The sequence below is a fragment of the Toxotes jaculatrix genome, chromosome 12, assembly GCF_017976425.1.
Source record: "Toxotes jaculatrix isolate fToxJac2 chromosome 12, fToxJac2.pri, whole genome shotgun sequence".
NCBI lineage: Eukaryota > Metazoa > Chordata > Actinopteri > Toxotidae > Toxotes > Toxotes jaculatrix.
Genome location: NC_054405.1, coordinates 15190334 through 15211318, shown reverse-complemented (window position 1 = coordinate 15211318; position 20985 = coordinate 15190334). Strand labels below are relative to the sequence as shown.

At 39.9% G+C, this 20985-nt stretch overlaps 1 protein-coding gene across 2 annotated transcripts in view; it reads right to left on the bottom strand.

Annotated features, from left to right (window-relative positions):
- Window positions 1–20985, bottom strand: part of larp1 (La ribonucleoprotein 1, translational regulator) — a 45236-nt gene that overhangs the window by 17580 nt on the left and 6671 nt on the right. The window contains exons 2-5 of one of the 2 annotated variants that reach the window (XM_041051120.1): window positions 10473–10537; window positions 8988–9053; window positions 4373–4444; window positions 722–872 (exon numbers count right to left, since the gene is read on the bottom strand). In XM_041051120.1, the coding sequence (XP_040907054.1) occupies window positions 722–872; window positions 4373–4444; window positions 8988–9053; window positions 10473–10537 (354 nt within the window). The remainder of the gene's footprint in view (window positions 1–721; window positions 873–4372; window positions 4445–8987; window positions 9054–10472; window positions 10538–20985) is intronic. The other variant, XM_041051121.1, reaches the window with a different exon arrangement.

Sequence of the window (20985 nt, the reverse complement as noted above, 5' to 3'; positions counted from 1 at the left end):
CAACCATCCATCACAAGCTTCTACTCTTGCTCTGGTCACATCTGGAGTAAACATGTCTCTATCAAGAACACACTGTATTTGGCAAAAATTATATTTGACATAAGCCACTTATCAAAGCAGCGTAGTAAAAGACTTTCTTCTCTTTGTTCTAAAGGGGCACAGAACAATGATGTCCACTCTTCCTGTTTATTGTTGATGTGCTTAGTAATTAAAGTCAGTCACATCATTATTAACAAGAAACTAACAAGAAACGTGGACTTTTTTGTGTGAGGTAATTACAAAAAACAGAAAAGAAAGACGATGAGGGAAACAACACTAGGAAAACCCACCAGTCTCAGTTGGAAAGTGAAAGTGTTTGAGGATCCAACAAGCCGGTTAACTAGCAAGTTGAATAAGTACTTAACCAGTTCCCATAGCCTCTTTAGAAAATACTATGCAGTGGTGCTTGAAAAGGCACCAAAAACAAAACAAAAAAACTTATTTTATCAATATAAACCATAACCTTAGTCAAACACTGGCCTGAGGATGGTGCCAGTGGAAAGGCCATGTCTGTCACCTCTATCAAAAATCCTCTGTATGGTGGCCATTATATGATGCTGAGGTTTAACATGAAAAACACAAGCCTGGTTGGATGCTATCATTAACGCATACTATTATGTAGAGTACTTTATAATTAGGATTTTCAGCATGTTAAAACGTTCATTTGTCCAGTCAGATTTACCTTTTTTCTTTGGCCCGTTCTTCTGGGAGTCGTCGTCGCCATTCTTTTCCTCTCCGGAGTCGTCTGACTTGGCCTTCAGGTTCTCCTTGCTCTCCTCGTTGCTCTCTCTCTTCTCCTTTGACTCCTTCTTGGCTGTCGACCTCTTGGGGGCCTGGAGACAAAACAGGACATTTGCACATTTAGAAAAGAGCTGGAGAAACAGTGAAGACCATCAAAGGAGACAACAACAAAAGAAACACTGGGCACTTCATGTTATTAACATCTCATAAAACTATTCTGCAAAACACATTTTTACAGGAAATGAAATTGACTGAAATTAGAGGCATAGACACAAATTTATACAATGTTCTCTTCTGATTTGACAAAGTGGAACCTGAGTTTTTATGGTTAAACATGCACAGTCAGGCAGTCGACTATTAGCTAAACCCTTCCCCTGAACACTGATTGTCCAATCGTAGTGTAACAAGCCTACCTAGCAGGCATATATGCTATGCTAATTCTGTCAAGCATTGGATTCCTCAACATGGCATAATGGCGAGCACGGGCTTCTGGTACGAGAGATGCTCAGTATTCAAAGAGTTTGACAGGTGGTCTTTACTTTTAGCCTTTACAAAACCAGAGACTCTGCTGACCTTTGTGACGTGTAGCTTTGGCCTTAGTCGTTTAGCATCATGTCATGTATGTATCCAGCAAATACCTATTATTTAAAGCTAACATCAGATTAGCTAAATAAATATAAAGAGCACATGATTATCAATAAAAGAAAGTCTAAGAATAAACAAAGAATAAATAAATAACAAATCAGCCTGGGAGGTTTTAGTCAATTTATCCCTTCAGGTTGACATTGCAAATGCCACCTCTTCAGGGTCACAATGAAACTGGGACAAAGCAGACTTTGCATGTGGTTTAGACTTTTCATTATCCTGTCTTTTGTTCGGTCTCATTATAATGTGTGGCTGCACCAAAGCTACACGGGTACTACCACTGCCCTCCAGCCAAGCCTGGGCTAACAAGCTCTAACGGACACAGGGTAGTTCAGCGCACATGAATTGCCTCTGGTGGTTATCTTTGCTCACAGAGCTGATATGGGAGTTTATTCAAATCAAACAGAGTTCAGCCGCTCCTCTGTGCTACGACTGCTCAGCTATCAGCTGCACACATATCTGCCAAGTTTGACACTCCTGAAGGGTTTGCATAGAAGTCAGGCAAAACGTTTGTCTTAAGTCGAGTGAATAACTAGAGGTACGACATGTTTCATGCCCCAAACCATTCTGTCCATGTACACACACCCACACAACTCGACATGCTCAGCCTTCAAGGTACCATAATGCCGACTAATCTAATCACACTGAACTCAAAGACCCACTTCAAACATGCACTGTAGTTCTTAACAACACTGTTGACAATGAGTCTCAACAAACATAAAACAACAGTGGTGGCACAGACAATTCTGTAATGAGCGACGTCTTGAAAAAAAAAAACGTGACTGGTGGAGAAAATATTTCAGGAAATCAAAGGAACACATATCAACTATATTGGACATTTGTGTTCATCACGGGCAGTGCTTCTGATCCTTCGTCTCATTGGTTCTGTTTGCTTGAAGGTTTAAGACAGATAAATCAGTGTGTAATGACATGTTAGGGCTTTTAATTTAATGTTCTGTGATACTTTCCATCGAAGATGTGAAGGAGGATCCACCCAGGCTACATATAAAACTGTCTGCGGAACCTACAATTACATTTTATTTGATTTTGTTTATATACTTATACTGGTCCCAATACCGTCTCTGCAAAATGTATAGGTGATGAAACTTTTAAGCCCTTGTCAAATATTGAATACGTGACATTTCTGGCTTCATCACTCTGTTAGAGAAATGTTTTTAAGTCATTCAGCCATAGGTATCAGTTATGTAAATGTTCATTTTGGCTTTATTCAGGCATGACAGGACCGAGAGAGCCAAAATAGGTGCTGCTGTTCTTCCTTACTCTGTGGTCTAAATACTGATTCACTACCGTCATCAGTAGCCAAGTGGTCCAAGTCACAGCCTCAATGTGTCTGCATCCCCCATCGCTGATGCCATCATACACAACAAAACATAAGGTTAAATGCTAACTTACATGATGGAATTAAATCCACCTTTCAGTACCACAGATAGCATCGTTCGGGCCAGGCGTGCCACGCATTTCTTCAAAAGCTTCGAAGCTTATTTAATAAAAAAAATTATCATAAAATGCAAGAGCACAATGTGCTGTCAACATAAAAATGATTGTGCAGAGGCGAGGATATAAAGACCAATAGAAGGCAAATCTCCCACATCCTCCCCAGTAAATTACAACCAGTACGTCATATTTATTATATGGATTTGATGGAAGTATAATGTCTCCTTGGCATCTGGACTCCTGCATCATATGCTGTCTTTACATCAAGGACCATAGTGGAACCAAGTCTTGGACTTCATTCTAGATGTTGACTGTTGTTAAGGGACAGGCAGCGTATATCACTAATGGCTAATAGGAGAATTGGATGTGGATTGAAAAAAGGAGGGAAAAGGCCTTTGTATCAGATTTCATAGGATATACAGTATGACATTCTCCAGTCTGTAGCGCGCAACAGAACTTGACAGCTCATCTCCTAACATCGCTAGCTCGTAAATGATGATGTGAGAAACGCCCCCCCAGAGTCTCAAGGTTCAGACAGTTTCCACAAATATGTCAAAAACGTTTTTATTCTCTTTTGAAGTATGCAACATATTTGTAGTACTTATTACTAATTTATATTTGTAGTACTTGTGATTATTAGTTATTATTAATATTTTCTTACACAAAAGTGTGGAGAACTCAAATTTCAGTTTGATGAAGTTAGTGAGGGGCTATACATGTATCAGCAATGAAAAACGACGTATACGATGCTGATGGCTACAGGTGATAGACTTTGTGTTATCTTTATAATATTTTCAATTGATTAATGCTACCCTAAAATGATGCTGATGACTTAAAAATTAAATCTTAGGATCTTACCTCCCATACTGCAATGATATAATTTAACTACACATTTGATATGATGTCAACAGTTGTCTCGCTGAGTTTATCCCTTCAGTCATGAAGGGATATATGTTGCTTTTACTTTGAAGGTCAATTATACTTACAGTGTGGTAATCATGGCCTTTATTGTGAAGGCAAGTTTGTCTTCCTGCATAATTCTGTCTTTCTCGCTACATTCCTCACAACAACACAAAAAGCTTAGCCACAGTAAGAAATCATGCAGGTTTGTCAGAGCTGCTGAAGCAACATCAGAAAGTTTGCAAGCTAGCAAGCGTGTTAACACTGCGCGTGTTCTCAATAAAACAGTTGCTGACTAATTGTTGCTTACTAAATTAGACATCACCAGCAAACACACTGAGTGGTGGATCTATAACCATCAGCATCTCAGAGACTGATGTTTTTCATTGCTGAGAGTCAGTTTATAAACTATTCAGATTTATAACGCGTAGCCCCGACTCAGCTTCCAGCTTTCACTGAGTGTTACTTAAGACTTTGTGACACTGTTAAAACACTCTTGTTAACTTAATGCTGGTATCATAAATCAGATACAGAGACTGAATGTCAGCAGGTAGGCAGGCTGCACGTTTCATGGGCATCAGGTTGAACTTACAGTGGATCTCCATGAGTCTCTGACCTGCCTGACAGTCGGCGGGCAGGACACGGTCCGTGTCACTGCCTCGATCTGAACAGAGGGAGGGAAGAGCAGTTTAGAGAAGACAATGAGGTGGACCATGATGTAAACACACACACAAACACACACAGTATGTAGAAGATGAATTACACGCTCTATTTCTAAACAGAGAATGAACATGAGTTGGGAGTCTCAAAAAGTCAATGGCTGGGACTTTATCAGGATGTAAAGTCTCAGCACCTGACTGAGTCATCAGTGAGTCCTTCTGATCAGGTCAATTTACGCTGCGCCGGGCTGAAAAAAAAAAAAACTATTATTGCCTCTTTAAAAGCTCTTTTGTGTTGTGTTGTGTTGTGTTGTGTTGTGTTGTGTTGTGCTGCTCTGCTCAAACAACATAAGGGCATTACGCTTCTTCCTGTTGTCATCAAACACAATGAAAATGCCACGTGAATGGTGCACAAGTGTGGATAATAAGAAGCATCTGCTGCATCTACAGTCTACTGAGCTCCCTCTGGGTTTTCTAAAGTGCATCCAATATCATCTCAGTGGCTAAATGGCTAATGCTGTGTCATTACATATTGCTTTGGATTCTACACAGATGGGAATAAGAGGCAATTATTTTTAGCGAGGACAGGGAAATGAGAAATGAATGAAATCAGCCGTTAGAGGAGACAACTGTGTTCAAAGTTCAGGTGTGAGTGGTGGAGTGCGTTTTCTGAATCAATAAAGACGTGTGGTTTAACGGCCGTGCAAATATAGACAGTAATGCTGAGCTCACAAGCATGCTGATTCATTCTTCTTCCATCACAGGATGAAGCTTCTGTTACAGTAACTTCCACAACGAAAAATAAAGACTCATGATCGTGGTTTTCAAATCTCCAACCAACACGAGAAACAAACACTACACTATCTTCACACACGGGACACAAAGCTGGAAATAAAGCTGTGGTGATAACTGTTATGGTATCACCACACGTTACATATGTTAGTTTAAGTTTTGATTACAAAGACTGCAAGTGAACTAGAAAGTCTTTTTACTGTGGGTTTTATCTCATACCGCTTCCACTGGAGATCAATAACTCTTTCAACTTATACACAAGCATGCAAGTGTTATATTTAGACAAAACTATTTTTGTTGAGAGGAAATAGAAAGGGGGAAAAAAAAATAGAGGAAAGCACATGTCACAAGTTCCCAGAGCATAATTATTTGGAGATTCAATTCAATCAGTTGATATACAGAAAATTAAACAGCAACTATTTTGCTTCTCAGATGTGAAAATCTGTTGTTGTCTTAGTAGGACAGTAAATTGAATATCTGCTGGGTTTGGACTGTTCACCATACACAACAAATCATTTGATGACATTACCACCTTAGTCTTCAGGGAACTGATGACTGAACTTTCTGGTGTTTTATAGGTCAAATGACAATTAATCAAGAAAATAATAGACATATTAATTGTTGATCGAAATAATCGATCGAAATTAGTCGCAGCCCCAATCTTCTTATTGCTTCTGTCGTCCCACCAACAGTCCAAATTATTTTCGGTTTACAATGATATAAAACAGAAAAACACAAAATTCTCACTTTGGAGAAGCTGGAGCCAGAGGACAGATAATGTTTTCTGAATGAAAATATGAATTAAAAAAAAAAAAAAACAATCATCATTATAACAATTAGTCAGCTAATTGTCTCAGCCCTAATATTAAAACAGAGGAAATCAATGCATCCTGACTTGATTTGAAAAACTGGAACTAACTTGATTAATGATTAACTAATAATCAAAACTGTTCTTAAAAATGATTTTCTGTTCGTCTGGAGAAAAGCCACACGTGCAAATTCATACAACTGTCACCTCATAAATGTAGGAATTTTTATTTTAAAACTTTAAAGAGTAGACAACAGGGCGGATTACTGCATGGAGTATTTAAATTTAACTTTAACCTACAGCACAACCCTGCAATCAAAACTCCTCCTTTATCAAATTTCAGTGTCTATTTCCCTGCATGTATAATCTGTGGAATCCAGTGATTGATTTACAGCTTTAAATGTTACGTGATGGACAGTGAACTCCGACCCCCCTAAGAATAGCAGCAGCACAGATCCAAGCGTGGTTTATTGAGGGAGGGGGATCCCTAAAAGGACATCCCTTCCCAGGGCTTGGCCACCGTCTCCAAACTCCACCCCTCCCACCCTCGATTTCTGCCACCGAACCCCTCGGTTATTCCTGGCTCTGATGATGCGACCCACATTTTCCTGCTCGGGGGACACAAGCTCTCCCTCATGTTCTCAGACCCGGCTGCCTAAAATAGGGGAGGTTACTGGGGTCACTCTCCTAGTGACACACTATCGTCCAGAGATCAGAAATAGAAACACGACTGTGAGGGATGATTGACTACTGCTGCTACTGTAAGAGGAAACAAATTAGATGCATCCCCTGTCAGCCCAACAGATGACAGGATAAGTAAAGAGGGGACGGGATTCATAAGTTGGATTCATGGTTAACGGGGCTATGGACACCTGAGCTGAGCCAGTCTAGACTAGAGTAGAGGTTGTATGCAAAAGGTGTAACTGTTAAGGACGAAGACCACTTTTTCTGTTGTTAAAAGGAATAGTTCAAATTTTCTTAATTGCTTTCTTGCCGTGAGCTAGACGAGAAGACCAAGAAATCGTCAGGCACATGTACTGTAAAACAGCAAAGTAACATTTCTGGCCCAAGACCAGAGAACAATTTAATTATGATTATCTATAATATGAACTGACATAACCAAGAACCGAAAACATACGGTAATCAACTTTTTGATGGCTGACATTTAATTCTTTTTGGCCCCATTTGACATTTCTGATGAATAGTGACACACTCAACATTATTTCCCTTTGTCATTTAATAATTATTTTCTAATCTTTTGATAGTATGGTGTTTCCAAATAAGAAAAAATGCCATCTATAGCCAAACTTCTTGCATCATACTGTGAGTGTGTGTTTGAATTCTTCTCCCAAAATTACTGATTGTCTTTTTATGATTTCAGAGTTGGTCAGCCTGCTTTGCTCCGTCTCCACAGCGTCCAAGAGGTCCTGGCATGGTGGTGAGCCTGGCCTAACCCTAACACGCTTAAAAAACAGAAACATGCAGTACTGAGGACACAGAGTCAGGCCAGCAGACGCTCTGTCTGGACGTGCTGTTTAGCTGCTGTGTAATTACAGCCACAACCACTAAAATACCTATTGTAGAAAACTACACACACTACAGTAATGTGTGGCAGGATAAGCTCAGCAGCTCTTTCTGATTGGTTGGTGAATATAATAACTTCAGACTTGAGGCTACCAAGATGCTCTTTTAACCAACACCATCCCCTGTTAGTGTTTTATCAACCTTTCAAACTTTTTGAGAACAACCTGAGTAACAGAAACCGAAACTAATCCTTTTTCACCACTGTTAGTAAGCATTTTTTTTCCCTGACATCATACCACCACAGCTCTTGTCTGAACTTAAAGCCATATGAAAGCACCTGGTCATGCACACAATAAGGTCACATATCCACTGTGGTAACAACTCACAAGTACCACGATTTTGTTATGGTCACCCAGCCCTATCTCCGGATTTACCCTCCTACGATCTCCTGCAGACACGGGGGTGATGATGGTTCCTGTTTTTTTTTTTTACATCACTTAAAGACACAGTGAAATAAAAATACATCTAAGTTCCTTATTGTGTAAATACCAAAATCTCTCCCTTCTCTGTTCCTTTAAATATTTTTGATGAGTCATCTTAAATTTGGGGGTGGATAAATTTACCCAATCAAATGTGATTTGTGGTGACCAACAAACCCCGCCCAGTACATAAAACTGTTCCTGAATGTTAAATTAATAGATGTAGTAGCTAGCAGAGCAATATCATGTGTCAGAGGTGTGTCTCTGGATGTTAGCTGGCAACATTTTCAAAAGAGTGCAGTTGAGGTCTATTTTCCTCCCTCGCTCTCCTTTTCCTGATCTAACAACACAGGTGAGGGGGGTGTGGACGGAAACAAGCGAGTCCTCTACAGCTCAGTGTCTCACCACAGCTCCGCTGTATTCGCTGAAGCTGCACCCACTTTGAGCGATCCAACCAAATCTAAAGGACCTCATTTAAATCCCTCTGGTAACTACACCTCACCCACATGTTCTGTTTCACTCAGAAAACTGTCCTCCATTTTACTGTGACTTTACAAGGATTTCTAGTCACACGGTCTTGATTTATCATCACACGGAGCAACAAGGGCACCTTGTCCACCTTCACCACAAGCAACAATGAAACCCTACTATACCAGGTCGAGAGACTCCATTAAGTTGTCTATGTGGTCTGATCTCTGTTATGGATATAAATTTAAAAGAAACTTGTAACTACTAAAGCTGCTAAAAGAGTCTGTGGTCACCTAATGCAACTATTCTAAGTAGAATAAGATGGTTTTAATAGAGATTTATTTCCCCAATTTCACTACAGTGCAGTGCAGTGGTCACAGTTTTAGACAACAGACATCACCCTCATCTCTTCAGTGTTTTCTCTATACATCTACCAACCTGTGACTCAACACTTCTCAAATAAACATTAACACCTACCTGCATGTCTTTAGTTGCGATCTCCCCTGGAGTTGGCCAGCTGTTTGCGTCACCAAAGTCTCCAACCTGAGCAACAAACGAAAGGAAAAAAAACCAAAGCTAAATGAGCAGGACTGTCACGTGTTGAGGAAACTAAAAGTGAAGGGCACAAACAAAAGAGGAATGTGTTTACACTTTCACTTTTATTTTTATCCTCTGTTTCTGACTGAAGCACTGAAAATAAAACAAACAGGCATCAAATCAAGAAATTCAAATGTTTAATTTAAATATTTACATGACAATTTGGTGTAGAAGCTGCAAAATCTTGCACAGAAATCTACCAAAAAAAACAAAAAAAAAACACTTTCTCGTCATTGTCCTTGCCTGATGTCAACAAGCTTTTCTCCTTTTCCTCCGATATTCAGCCCTATGTTGCCTATAGTTTGTCAATTTCTGGCTGTTGTTCCTGCAACACTGCAGTTAACAAGAGCGCCATAAAGGTTTGTGGTTTAGGTGTGGTTAACAGCCCTCGAGTACTACAGCAGAGACTGCAATCAAAGGTATGAAGTTGTGAATGAAACTCTTCGAGACAAGTTTGCTTGCTTCATCTGCTGGGCTATTGGCTTAACAGGAATTTTATGTCTGCATTCCACAAAGTATGAAGAGTTAAACACTGGCTCTCTGGTGTTTATCTGTCATTAATCACACCTTCACTAAGCTGTTAAATGAAGGTGTTCTTTTTTTAACTGGCGCAGAGTTTATGGTTTATAATAAAGTACAGGAAATAAGAGGTTGTTTTCTCAATTTATAATAATTATATTTTGGTGTACTTGCAGCCATAAAACAGTGTCCTTCATGTTGAATGTCTACAAAAAAATTAAAAAGTCCAGATGGTGATATACAGTTAATCCCACACAGTAACTACGAACATTTGATTTTAAAGGATCCTTTAAAACCCCTCTTGTTTCTGATCATTGAGCATATAACACTACAGTGAGGAAAAAAAAACAGCTATGCCTGCTAACAGCTCATTTGCTTAGTGCACACAAAAACTGAAAGGCAAAAAAAGCAACAAGCTGCAAATAAACACATCAGTGATGAGAAGAGTGAACTGTGACTTGGTACAAAAACAAGTCTTGGTACAAACATGTCAACCTACTAATGTTGCAAAGATCTTGAATGACCACGCAATTTGCACTGTGGGCAAAGTACTCACAGTGATCGTTTTAAAAACACCAAATTTGTACTCTGAAGAGATAATATTGTGAGCAGCACAAGGTCCATTTCTTTTTAAATTGGGTTGGAAACAGGGTGGATGCACAAATTAGAGAACTGATGGTTGAAGCTGTAAAGTCACACTGCAGCTGTTCACTTTGATTAATGCCTAATATGCCTGTTTTTGTTAACTATGTTGCTCCTGTTACATCTTACGAATACTAGTTAACCATAAATGGAGCAGTGCTGAACACATCATGTACAGACACACATGCTAACACAGATTATTACCTTTCCCCCACGTCTGGCTTTGGGTGGGTTCCCTGCTCTCACCACCTTGGCGGGGCCGGTCGAATCTGTGGAAACACATCAAGATGGTTGGAATTACAACTGGCTCTGCATACATGTATACGGACCATCTAAAAACCATCTACCAAGAGCTAGTGTGTGGAGGGGAAAGCAGGAAAACAACAGATTCCTTCTGAATTGGATGTTTCTTCTTGGGGAAAAAAAAGCAGTGCACAAAATCAGCTTTAGAGCAATAAAAAAAGCAAGAAATCAAACACAGAGGGGCTTGTTTCTCTGTCTCGGTTTTGCCCACACTTACTGACTTTCTTGTCTCAGTTTATTTGTTTGCCTCTTTTCTATGTTTTAATTAACTTTTCCATTACTTGTCTTATCTAACTGTGGCAGGTAGGCTCTCAACGAATCATCTGATTTTATTTGGCTTCTTCTGCAGGTCTCAGCTGTGGCATTATGTTCAGATAAGCTAAAAACCAATACCATCATTTTTCTGCCCTGTCATCGCTGTAAGCAGGTACTGCAACAACAATGGCTCACTGCAACAGACCAAAACAAAACACAACAAAACTGCTAGAATACACGATCAGACCCGGGGCAGATTGATTCGGCCTGGAGAGACATGGAGTGAAACGGCAGTTAAACCAGGTCAATGAGCATGTCAACCAAAAGCATCACAGACCCTGGAAAAACTGGGCAACTCGAGACAGAAACACACCATTGCAGACAGAACAACAGAAACTAACAGTCATAAAGAGGAAGTTCTCTGTCTGGTGGATGAAAAAATTAAAGTCCATTAAGGAATGATTTAGAGCAATATACTGATTATTTAGTCTATCAGAAAATGATGTAAAAAGCCCATCACAGTTTCCTTGTGTCCAAGGTGACATTTTAAGATTGTTGTTTTATTGGACCAGCAGTCCAAACCTGAAAGATAACCAATTGACAAAACGTGTCTGTGCCTGGTTTGTTGTTTTAGATCATTGTTGATTTTATTGGATCTCCATTAGCCGCTGACGCAACAGTTGCTAATCTTAAATATCTTACGTACATACAAATACAAATGCCCAAATAAATCAAAAGTGACCAAATAAAACATTAATACAATAATAAAAGCAAGGTCCAAACCATAAAAAAGAACATAAAAAAACCCTAAACCAAATCAATCAATCAAACATTAACTATCATTAACTGTTTACCCACATACCAAATGGGACATGTCGTGCGTTTGGCATCAAAATGCTGAAAAATATTGAGACTTGAAAATACAACTTCACACATGTAAACAAGCAACAACAACCAGCCCTGGTCATACCTGGTCATGAATCTTCATAAAAACATAAGGAAAAAGAGGGGCTAGGCTCACTTCATCGCGCTGTCCTGGCTTATGTCCTAAAGTCAGAGATCTTGTTTCCCTGCTGTCTTTGGCTGCAGTGTCACCACACTCAGTGATACGAGGGAGCGAAAGCGGCTCACAGGGACTTCGCCGAGCCGTTTACACCAAAGAGCAAATCTCAGTAAGCTCCTTAAGGACAATCGTGTCGAGGGACAGAGCCAGAAAGAGGAAGAGAGAGGGGAATAAAATCCTTTGGCAGACTACATCTATAACAACACCAAGAGCAGCAGCGTACCAGGGTTTCATTACAGATACACATGTACATACATGTTCATGAGGCAAAATATTATGATACTAGAGATCTAAGAAGTTCAAATCTACTCATATTCAAATTGTCTATATGTATGTATATGTATCTATTGTCTATATAAACCCTTTGAATCCAGTCAAATTCAACCAAGAAAAGTTTCAGTTACACAATATTTGGCTAGTGGTTGCAGCTTTTTTTGGTTGAATTTGATTTTTTAGGTTATTTATCCATAAAAACCTAAAGACTTGTGCTGGTTCTAGGTTCTCAGACTAGCAAACAAGCAGGTTGTCACTGGTAGGCAGAATGACGTGACATGACAAGACTGTACAGTCACACTGAAGGGGTCGCTAGGGCAGAAAGAAGCATTGTACAGAAGTGCGGTAAATTAAGACTCTAACAGTAGCAGGTGCAACCACTGGACAGACATGTTCTCCATGCACACAATCAAATAAAAACTCATCAAGACACAAAACTATCCCCTGAACAGCAACACAGACGACAACAGGAACTGGAATCTGTGAGCAGAATTATAAATGTGCAATCAGTTCCAATTCAGAGGCAAACCAAACCCTACACTGCAGCCTGAAACTCATGCCTCATATTTCTTTCCTGTCCTTTGGTATCCCAGAAATGGACACATGTAGTTTAATGACATCCCCTAACATGGTTTCTGAAGTTCAAACTGTAACTGTTTGTTCAGTTTTAAGTGAGAAGTTTGAGAAATAGTGAGACTTAATTCAAACTTCCTGAAACGGTTCTGGCCGTCGCCGTCATTTCATTTGCTAAGCCTTGTAACAGTCATGTGTCCGGGGATTTTCAACAGAAGCTTTGTCGGCAGAAAGACTTTTTACAAAACTTAATTTCTAGGAAGTTTCTTTTCTATTTAAGGGTGCACAGTATAAAGTGTCAGGAAGAATCAAAGAGAGGAGATAAAATCCAATGCGCATTAGAGGGTGTGGTGAAGCAGCTACTTTTGCTTCTGTACAGTACAGTTTTTTTTTATTATCATTAAAAGACTGTGTAAACTAATTTAACACTGAAATGTTTGCTTTGTGAAGCTGGCAGCTTAACTTCTTAACCTGCCAACGTTTTACTGTGAAATAAAAGCTTCTTAAAACCTGGCGTTGTTTCCAGAGGTTAACTCAACATCTCACAGTCAGGCAGGAATAATGTTGCTTCAGCAGTCTGCTGCTGTTCCTAATCATGCTTGATGGAATCACATGAACCTGCCATTAATCCAAAAATCACTAATGAAGGACGGGAACAAGAAGATTTTTCGAACCAAAGCACCAAAGCTGCAGTGGTCAGCAAAATTCAAGGAGTTCATGGTGAACACATAATCTGGATCCTATTTAAAGTTAGATTTTCTGATGGTGGATCTAGTCTACAGCATAAATGTCTTTCTGGGTTTTTGCAAGAAGCAACACTCAAGCATAACTGGGGATTTTCTTCTAGTGGTAGACTTCAAATATCACCTATTCATGTGACTATTTCATCACCAAGATTAAGATAAGCTGCATATGTAGGACACAGTTTTCGGTTGCTCCTAAACCTTGGTGAAATTAACATGAATTTAATGAAGGTCAGGGTGCAGCTGACGCAATCTCAAAGTTTTGTTTAACTGACAATATAAATGGAACAATCATTTCAAGCAGTAAGTGAATGTTCAGTCCTTTAAATGTGTAATTTTAATGTTGACGATTATTATGCCCGATTTTATTTATTTACATATGTTTAGTAAAGCTCAATAGAAAACTATTGAAAATGACCAATAACAAAAACACACAACCTCTGAACTATTTGTTGGATTTTCTTTCCTAAAATAGAAACATTTCACAGAGAAATCAATTTCAATTTCAGTGGAGTCGCTGTGATTAAAGGAGTCACTCGTGGGCAAAATAAACCTGTGCAAATCATTTGCACTGAGTTGAACTTTGGTGAATGAAAGCGATCGCTTGTAGTGTTGAACCTACAATTATCACCTGAATCTGCAGCTTCTCTCTGAGCTTTATAGAGTCTCAGATCATTGTTTGGCTTTCTGCCCAACAACTTTATTGCTTTGATTCGCTCTCACTGCCCTCATGGTGTCAGTTTTTAGTCAGAGAACTAAAAAACTTTACTAGCTGGTGATCACAGAAGAGAAGAGCCAGATGTTTCTGAGCTAAAAGAGAGTAAATATTAGACTTGCATTCTTGCAAGTGCTAATGTGGCTCTGTAACTGCTGAATGTGTAAATAAAAAACAGTTTGCTAATTTCACCATATCTAACTGGCTAGCTTGTGACGGTAGCTCACCAACTAGCTTCACGAGATGTCACTGAGCTTGAAGAACCAAATAGACACAGTAATTTAACTGTGCCACTTCCTGGTGTACGCAGAGCTTGATAACCAAACAAACAGGACAGAAAACAAAACCTCCTTGGCAAAGGTAAACATCCAGTCAATTCTCAAATATAAAGTATATTTATGTCAGCTCCCACCGACATGTCACCATAACAGACACAACCTGATCAGGTATTGGTCCGGCATCTTATTACCCTCTGTTTAAGGACTTTGTGTGAACATGCAGCCGCATTTGGGCCACATAAACACACATTTCATTCGAGAAAAAATGCCTTACCTCCTCTCAGCAGCCTGCCATAGAAACTAGAAACTGCTAAATTAAGTGAAGGATTCGACATGAATTCCTTGAGTATTTACCCCCTCTTATCTGCTTAGTTTGAGCACAAGGAGAGAGAACAACAGCAGTCTGAAAGTTTACAAAGTCACACTGGTGACTACAGAGCATGACAGAGCATGCTTAACAGGCAACGACACATAATGGATGGCATATTTATGGTGCAACCATAAAATCTTTCCCACAAAGTGTCGAAATGCTCCTACTTTCTCAATGGTTTCACTGTACCTATTTCTTCTGAAAGCTTTTCTGAACGCCTGATCACAGGGAGTGGGACAAATAACAAAACACTTAAAGCCGGTTTCACTGAGTATTTCAGCCTCATCATTATGGCAGTGGACTCTCAAACATGACTGTTTTCTGTTCTTTATTGTTTCCATATACAGTAATAACAAAGTTTTGTTTTAGTTTTATTTGTATTTGTATTTCAAGTGTTTCTCAAAGTGAAGATAGCAGATCTCTGGCCTGAAACAGACTTACTACTTACTACTATATTATATTTGAAGTTAATTTCATACACTAAATTCATTTTAACATCTCATGATGTTTTTGTTTTTTTTACCAATTAGCCGAAATAGCAGCATGGCTTTGGGGATGGCACAGTCCGTGTGTTTGCCAGTTGATTCACCACTTAGGTCCACACTGAAAGTTACAGATTCAGATATTCTTAAGAGACACAACATCACCTTAATTGGAAGCAAGTTTTATTATTTAACACTTATTTAAAAGTAGGTTGTATAAACTTGATGTGCTTTTTGGTGTCCAGAGACAAACACAATGCACAGCTCCTCTCATTTTACAAGCCATATATGTTTTATTTGCAGTATAGTAGTTAAAGTCTTTGGTAGAGTCATACTATCAAAGTGGCTACAGATCCTTTGAAACCACTTCTGGCATCTGGGAAACTGACACACAACACCACCGGGAATGAGCCAAGCATCGAGCCAGACTGGTTTGCGCTTCCTAAAACTGTTTGTGACTGGTAAGTGAATTTTGTAGTTCATTAACCACTGCAACCGGTGGACAATCCGCGGTTGTTCAATGATAAACAGCAGGTTTGTCGAGATCAGCCACGTTCTGCTGGTCAGCTGAGCCGAGCGCTACGCTCCCTTCAGTGCGAGCATGTAAGGCATCACTCACGATTGCTCACAGGGCTGCTCAGTGTTCACTGTGCATCAGATGATATCAGATGATAGTTTAAGGTCAGAAGAAAGCCTCCCGGGGCCGGGACGTCCGCCAAACTATAAGCTGCTACTGCTGCTGCTCAGGCAGCTACAGTCAGAACAGCCTTCAGACAAGACGCTCTTTTCTAGACAACTTTGGGGCTTTAAATGCTTTCTAGGAATTATTTTTACAAGCAGTGTAAGCAGTGATTTATTACATTTTCCTTTTAGATGTAGCCATTATGCCTTCACCAGTATTATTTAGTACTTTGGTTCAACTTTTTGTTCTCCCAAAGCAAAGTGCTGGTATATTTTGCTGCAAATAAATACAGTGGTATAACTTAAAAAGTCTATAGGAACTCTGCATGTATTTTAACCACAAGAATCTACTTCTTGATTTGGTTCCACAGATATACAGTACTACCTGCTGCCACAAACACCAAATATTGGGGGACTGACAGGTCAAATTTCAGTCCGAGACGAGATGCGTTTAACATTCATTCCAGCTGCAAACAAACCCAGACAATTTTTATCAACAATCATCCTACATTATTGATGTTTGACATGCAAATGATGTAGTTGACCTCTGACTGCTGTTTAAAAAAAAAAACCTCAAGATATAGAGTCAAAAGCAATTCCCATTTTATCCACAAGTCTGCAAGCAAGAGTGAGTAAAAGAAAAATTGACAGAAATGTAACGTAAAATAGAAAGGCGAAATTGCAGAAATTACAAAACTCAAATATATGTAGAAATGTAATATATATTAACAGATCTGTTATCTCTGTAATTTATGCTTCAGATGCACCGTAATATAAAAGTGCCCTTGTACATGAATTTCAACTTCAGATTCTTTGGTCATAGGAGTTTTGGTCATTTACAGTTTCAGGGATTATTTGCTGAAAACAGAACTCTGAGTGTGAAAGCACCTTGAGAACAATCTGACTCAACAGGTAGGAGTGAAAGCTGGGTGTTATCTAAGCATTATGTGCTCAACTGTACAAGAGCGATGATAAGTGTTATAGCCACTAAAACTCAAGGACAGGTCAGGTGTGCATGCGTGCATGCGTGTGTGTGTGTGTGTGTGTGTGTGTGTGTGTGTGTGTGTGTGTGTGTGTGTGTGTGTGTGAAGGAAGTGACAGAAGTGCTGATGACTTTTCTGTATTTGCATTGACAGTGAGAGCAGAACAAAATGAATCAGAATCAAGGAAGAAGAAGAGGAAATCCATCAAAAGCTGAGCTTATATGAAAAGAAAGGGTTCTTCTGTATTTGCAGGTCTTCAGGGTAACTCAGGAACGTATACAACTTTTTTTTTTAATATACAAAAAAAAAAAAAAAAACACTGGTTGGTAGAGATCAGCTGTGCCTGAAATACGAGCTGACCCACAGACACAAGAGCAATGCACAAACACACTAACACTGCAGCAACCACACAATTGCGGTTGCTGCAGTGAAGAATTTCAAACAAGTAATTTAGAAGTAATTTATAGCAAATATATTGTACTTGCTTCACCAAACAAGCAATAATGAGACCTGACTGGTGTTAACTTTGACATTTTAGGAAATACACTTGTTTGCATTCTAACAGGAGTAAGATGATATTGACTGATACTAATATATGTGTGTTCAGTACATGGAAGAGCAGGATGTGTTTATCCTAGTTAAGCAAAACCGTGTTGAAGTTCTTCCAACAGCACGATTGAACACAAAGCTAGGCTAGCAGTTAATGCTAAACTGGGCTCAACAAGTTTTGGACCAATTGCAACATGAAATTGAAAACAATTTTGCCCACCCCCTTCCCAAATAAAAATAGCAATCAAGCATCACCCTCTCCTCTGTCAGTTCCTCTTCTCACAATTCACTCTCTTTTCACCGTCTCCTTCCTCTCTCCTCTGTGTTTATTCCCTCCATCTGTCTTCACAGCACTCACAGCCACAGCCAGCTGATGTAGCCTGCTGTGCTCAACAGACAGCCAGAGGCTACCATTAACATTAGCCACCACCAACCCCCGCCACCTCACATTAACCATTATCTCTCCCTCTGTCTCATAATGTTGTTAGTTCAATTCACTCAGCTTTGTAGGCTCCATTTCTGATTATTTTACACATTCAAAATGTTTACTGGTTTGTTTTCAATTAAAACCAAACAGCGACTGCAGGGTTAATAATGTAATAACAATATTAACTTTGCAATATTGTTCGAATACTCTCTGTCAGATATCCTCTTACTGTCCACTTACTATAATCTCGAATTTTGCCACCCCCAACACACACAGTCCCTTCTCTCTTCTTCTCAGAAACTCACAACAGAGCACACAGCTCAGGTGGAGTCCAAAGACAAATTCCCATGGGGGCTACAGCATGCACCAGTGACAATACCTGCCCCAAAGCCCACAGGGTATATCGCCGGTGAAGCCTATAAATAAACTTTGTGCCACGTCGGCTCTGCAGTCTTAGATAAACACAGTGGTAGTGTTGGGAAACCGGCCCAGTCCTCTGCCAGATGCTGGGGCTTTTTGTTGGCTTTGGCGAGTAGGTTTTTTTTTTATACTCCCACGTGTATTGTAACATCATTCCAAAGTCATATTGTATGCCAACGACTTACTTATTTAGTGTGCTTTGTGTTGTATTCCGGGATTGCCCAGTTACTGTGTCAAATTAAAATGAGAGAAAGCAGCACTCTGATATCTTCCTCACATGATGACTTTCAAAAAACATCCACAGAAACTAGTGTCTAACAGAAAAACCCCTCATTATTAACACAGGCATTTAAATTTCAAAAAGCATTTCAGTTTCTCTCCGGATGAAAGAAATGAGAAACAGTGCCAGGATGTACACATCCAATTTGTAAATCCTGGCAAATGCTTGATTTGAGACACACAACGTTCCCTAAAAGGCACTGAAGACAGCTAAGATGTCTTATTTTGACTCATTTCAGGCAAGCAGCAACCAGATGAGGTGTGGCTATCACCTTGAAATCACCTTATCAATGTTTAGACATTTCTTAAAATCAAAACCTCAACTAACATTTAACCGGCATGAAACTTAATCTAGAGTTTTATCTACTAGCTGCTGGCAGTTTGATGGTCTTACATGCACAGCAGAGCAGAGCAGAGCGGAGTGACGACAGAGGAGGGAAGCCTGTCTGCAAGAACCAAATATGGAGGAAACGACAGTCAGAGCGTACGCCACAGAACGCCTGCCTCCCTCCACACACACACGCCTCAAATACTCTCCTTGGCGTCACATGATCAGTGTGGTGACATCATCTCCTGCAGAGTCAAAAGCTCAGACAGCAGAGGCCTGGGAGGTTTCTCCCTGCATACGCTGAGCAGCAGTAGCTACACACACACACAGACAGACACGTATGTTAAGCTGAGGTCAGGTAGCAAGAGGCTACCTGTTCTTAACAAAACCCCACTTGCCATCACAGCCCTTAATGCTCAACTCACTGTTTAACTGGATTCAAATCCCTGGATGAATCCTCAGATCTATTCTGGGATGCTTTTTTTTTGCAAGATGATTAAAATACTTTTCAGCTACAGTGTGTGGCTAAGAGTTTTGACTATACAGCTGCTTGTAGTCCTCCTGCGAATCAAAACATTATGACAGCTGTGAGATGCTAATGACTCATGATTTTAACTTCTGTCACAAACAAAGCTGATATGACAGCTTTCTTCAAATTGTTACCATGTCTCAATGTGTGTTTTCAAGTTGAAGTTTTTCCAGTCGTGATGGGGCACTAGGTTGAGTCGCTGCTGGTGCAGTGCGAATGGTTTATCCTCAGAACACCACGGTGAAGTAAACAATGTTGTTGACCTTGATGATGTGTCGGAGGTGTTCTCACAAACAAAAACAAGCAACCTGTCAACTTCAGTTCTTCATCTAACACCTTCTCTCTAGTCACCAGCGCAACCACATGTGTAAACCGGAAATTTTACGGACAAAGAGACAGTTTGGTTTGAGAGTGGAGACTGTCACAGGTTAGCCATGGTCAACCTGGCTACCAAGCTGAACCATAACAGTGCAGGTTGACTCAGTGAGGGTCGGGTTATGCTCAGACAGCACTAGTTTGCTAAGTGTGTTTTCCAACCTTGTCAGTGGTCAAACATGTTCCAAAAGGCCACACCCGAGGGCAGGGTTAAAAGACGACCATCTTAGAGGAGGGGGAGGAGACGCACTGATAGTTAAATATGGGGATAACTGTGCATTCTCAGACTGTCTTTCCCTGAAAACATTTATAGTGTTGCATTCAGCTGTACACAAGAAAAGTGAATGAAAATCTGAGTTAGAGAAAGAAGTTCTAACAGTTTGCTTTATCATCTCCTGTTGGTCTGATAGTTTCACAAAATTACAGGAATATTCAGTCACAAAGAAATCGATTCAACCATATTAAGATTTGTAACACGTTTCTCTCCCGTAGTTTACTCTGCTCTGTCATACATTTTCATGAACTTCTTTCCTCAAAGCTGTTTCTAAAGCAAATGCCACCGAACTCATGAATCGAGTCATTGGGCAGATCATGTTTTCATACACCACAGACTCTACACATCCTTGATGCAAACAATCCACACCCTGAGCGAACGCCTGCGTTACCGAGTCAGAGAGATGTGCCTCTATCACTGAGTCCAGACACAACCCTGAGACAGATAAAGCAACTCGAGCCGGATGACTTAAGACAAGGGCTCATCTGAAACAGCTGACTGTGTGTGTGTGTGTGTGTGTGTGTGTGTGTGTGTGTGTGTGTGTGTGTGTGTGTGTGTGTGTGTGTGTGTGTAAGGTGTAAAGGGAGAGGTGGACTAGAGTGAGTAGGACAAACATTAGGCTGCTACTTAGCTTAGCATTTCCACCCTGGGTTAATCTGCTCTGAGGTTTAGACCTTTGATATCTGACTAATATCTGTGTTCACAGCTCTAAGTCTTGTTTTGTCTGACCAAGTCTGAAACCTAAAAACTGAATTTAGAATCATATACGCCAGACAAAAGCATCAAATCCTCAAATTTAAGAAGCTGAAAACAGAGA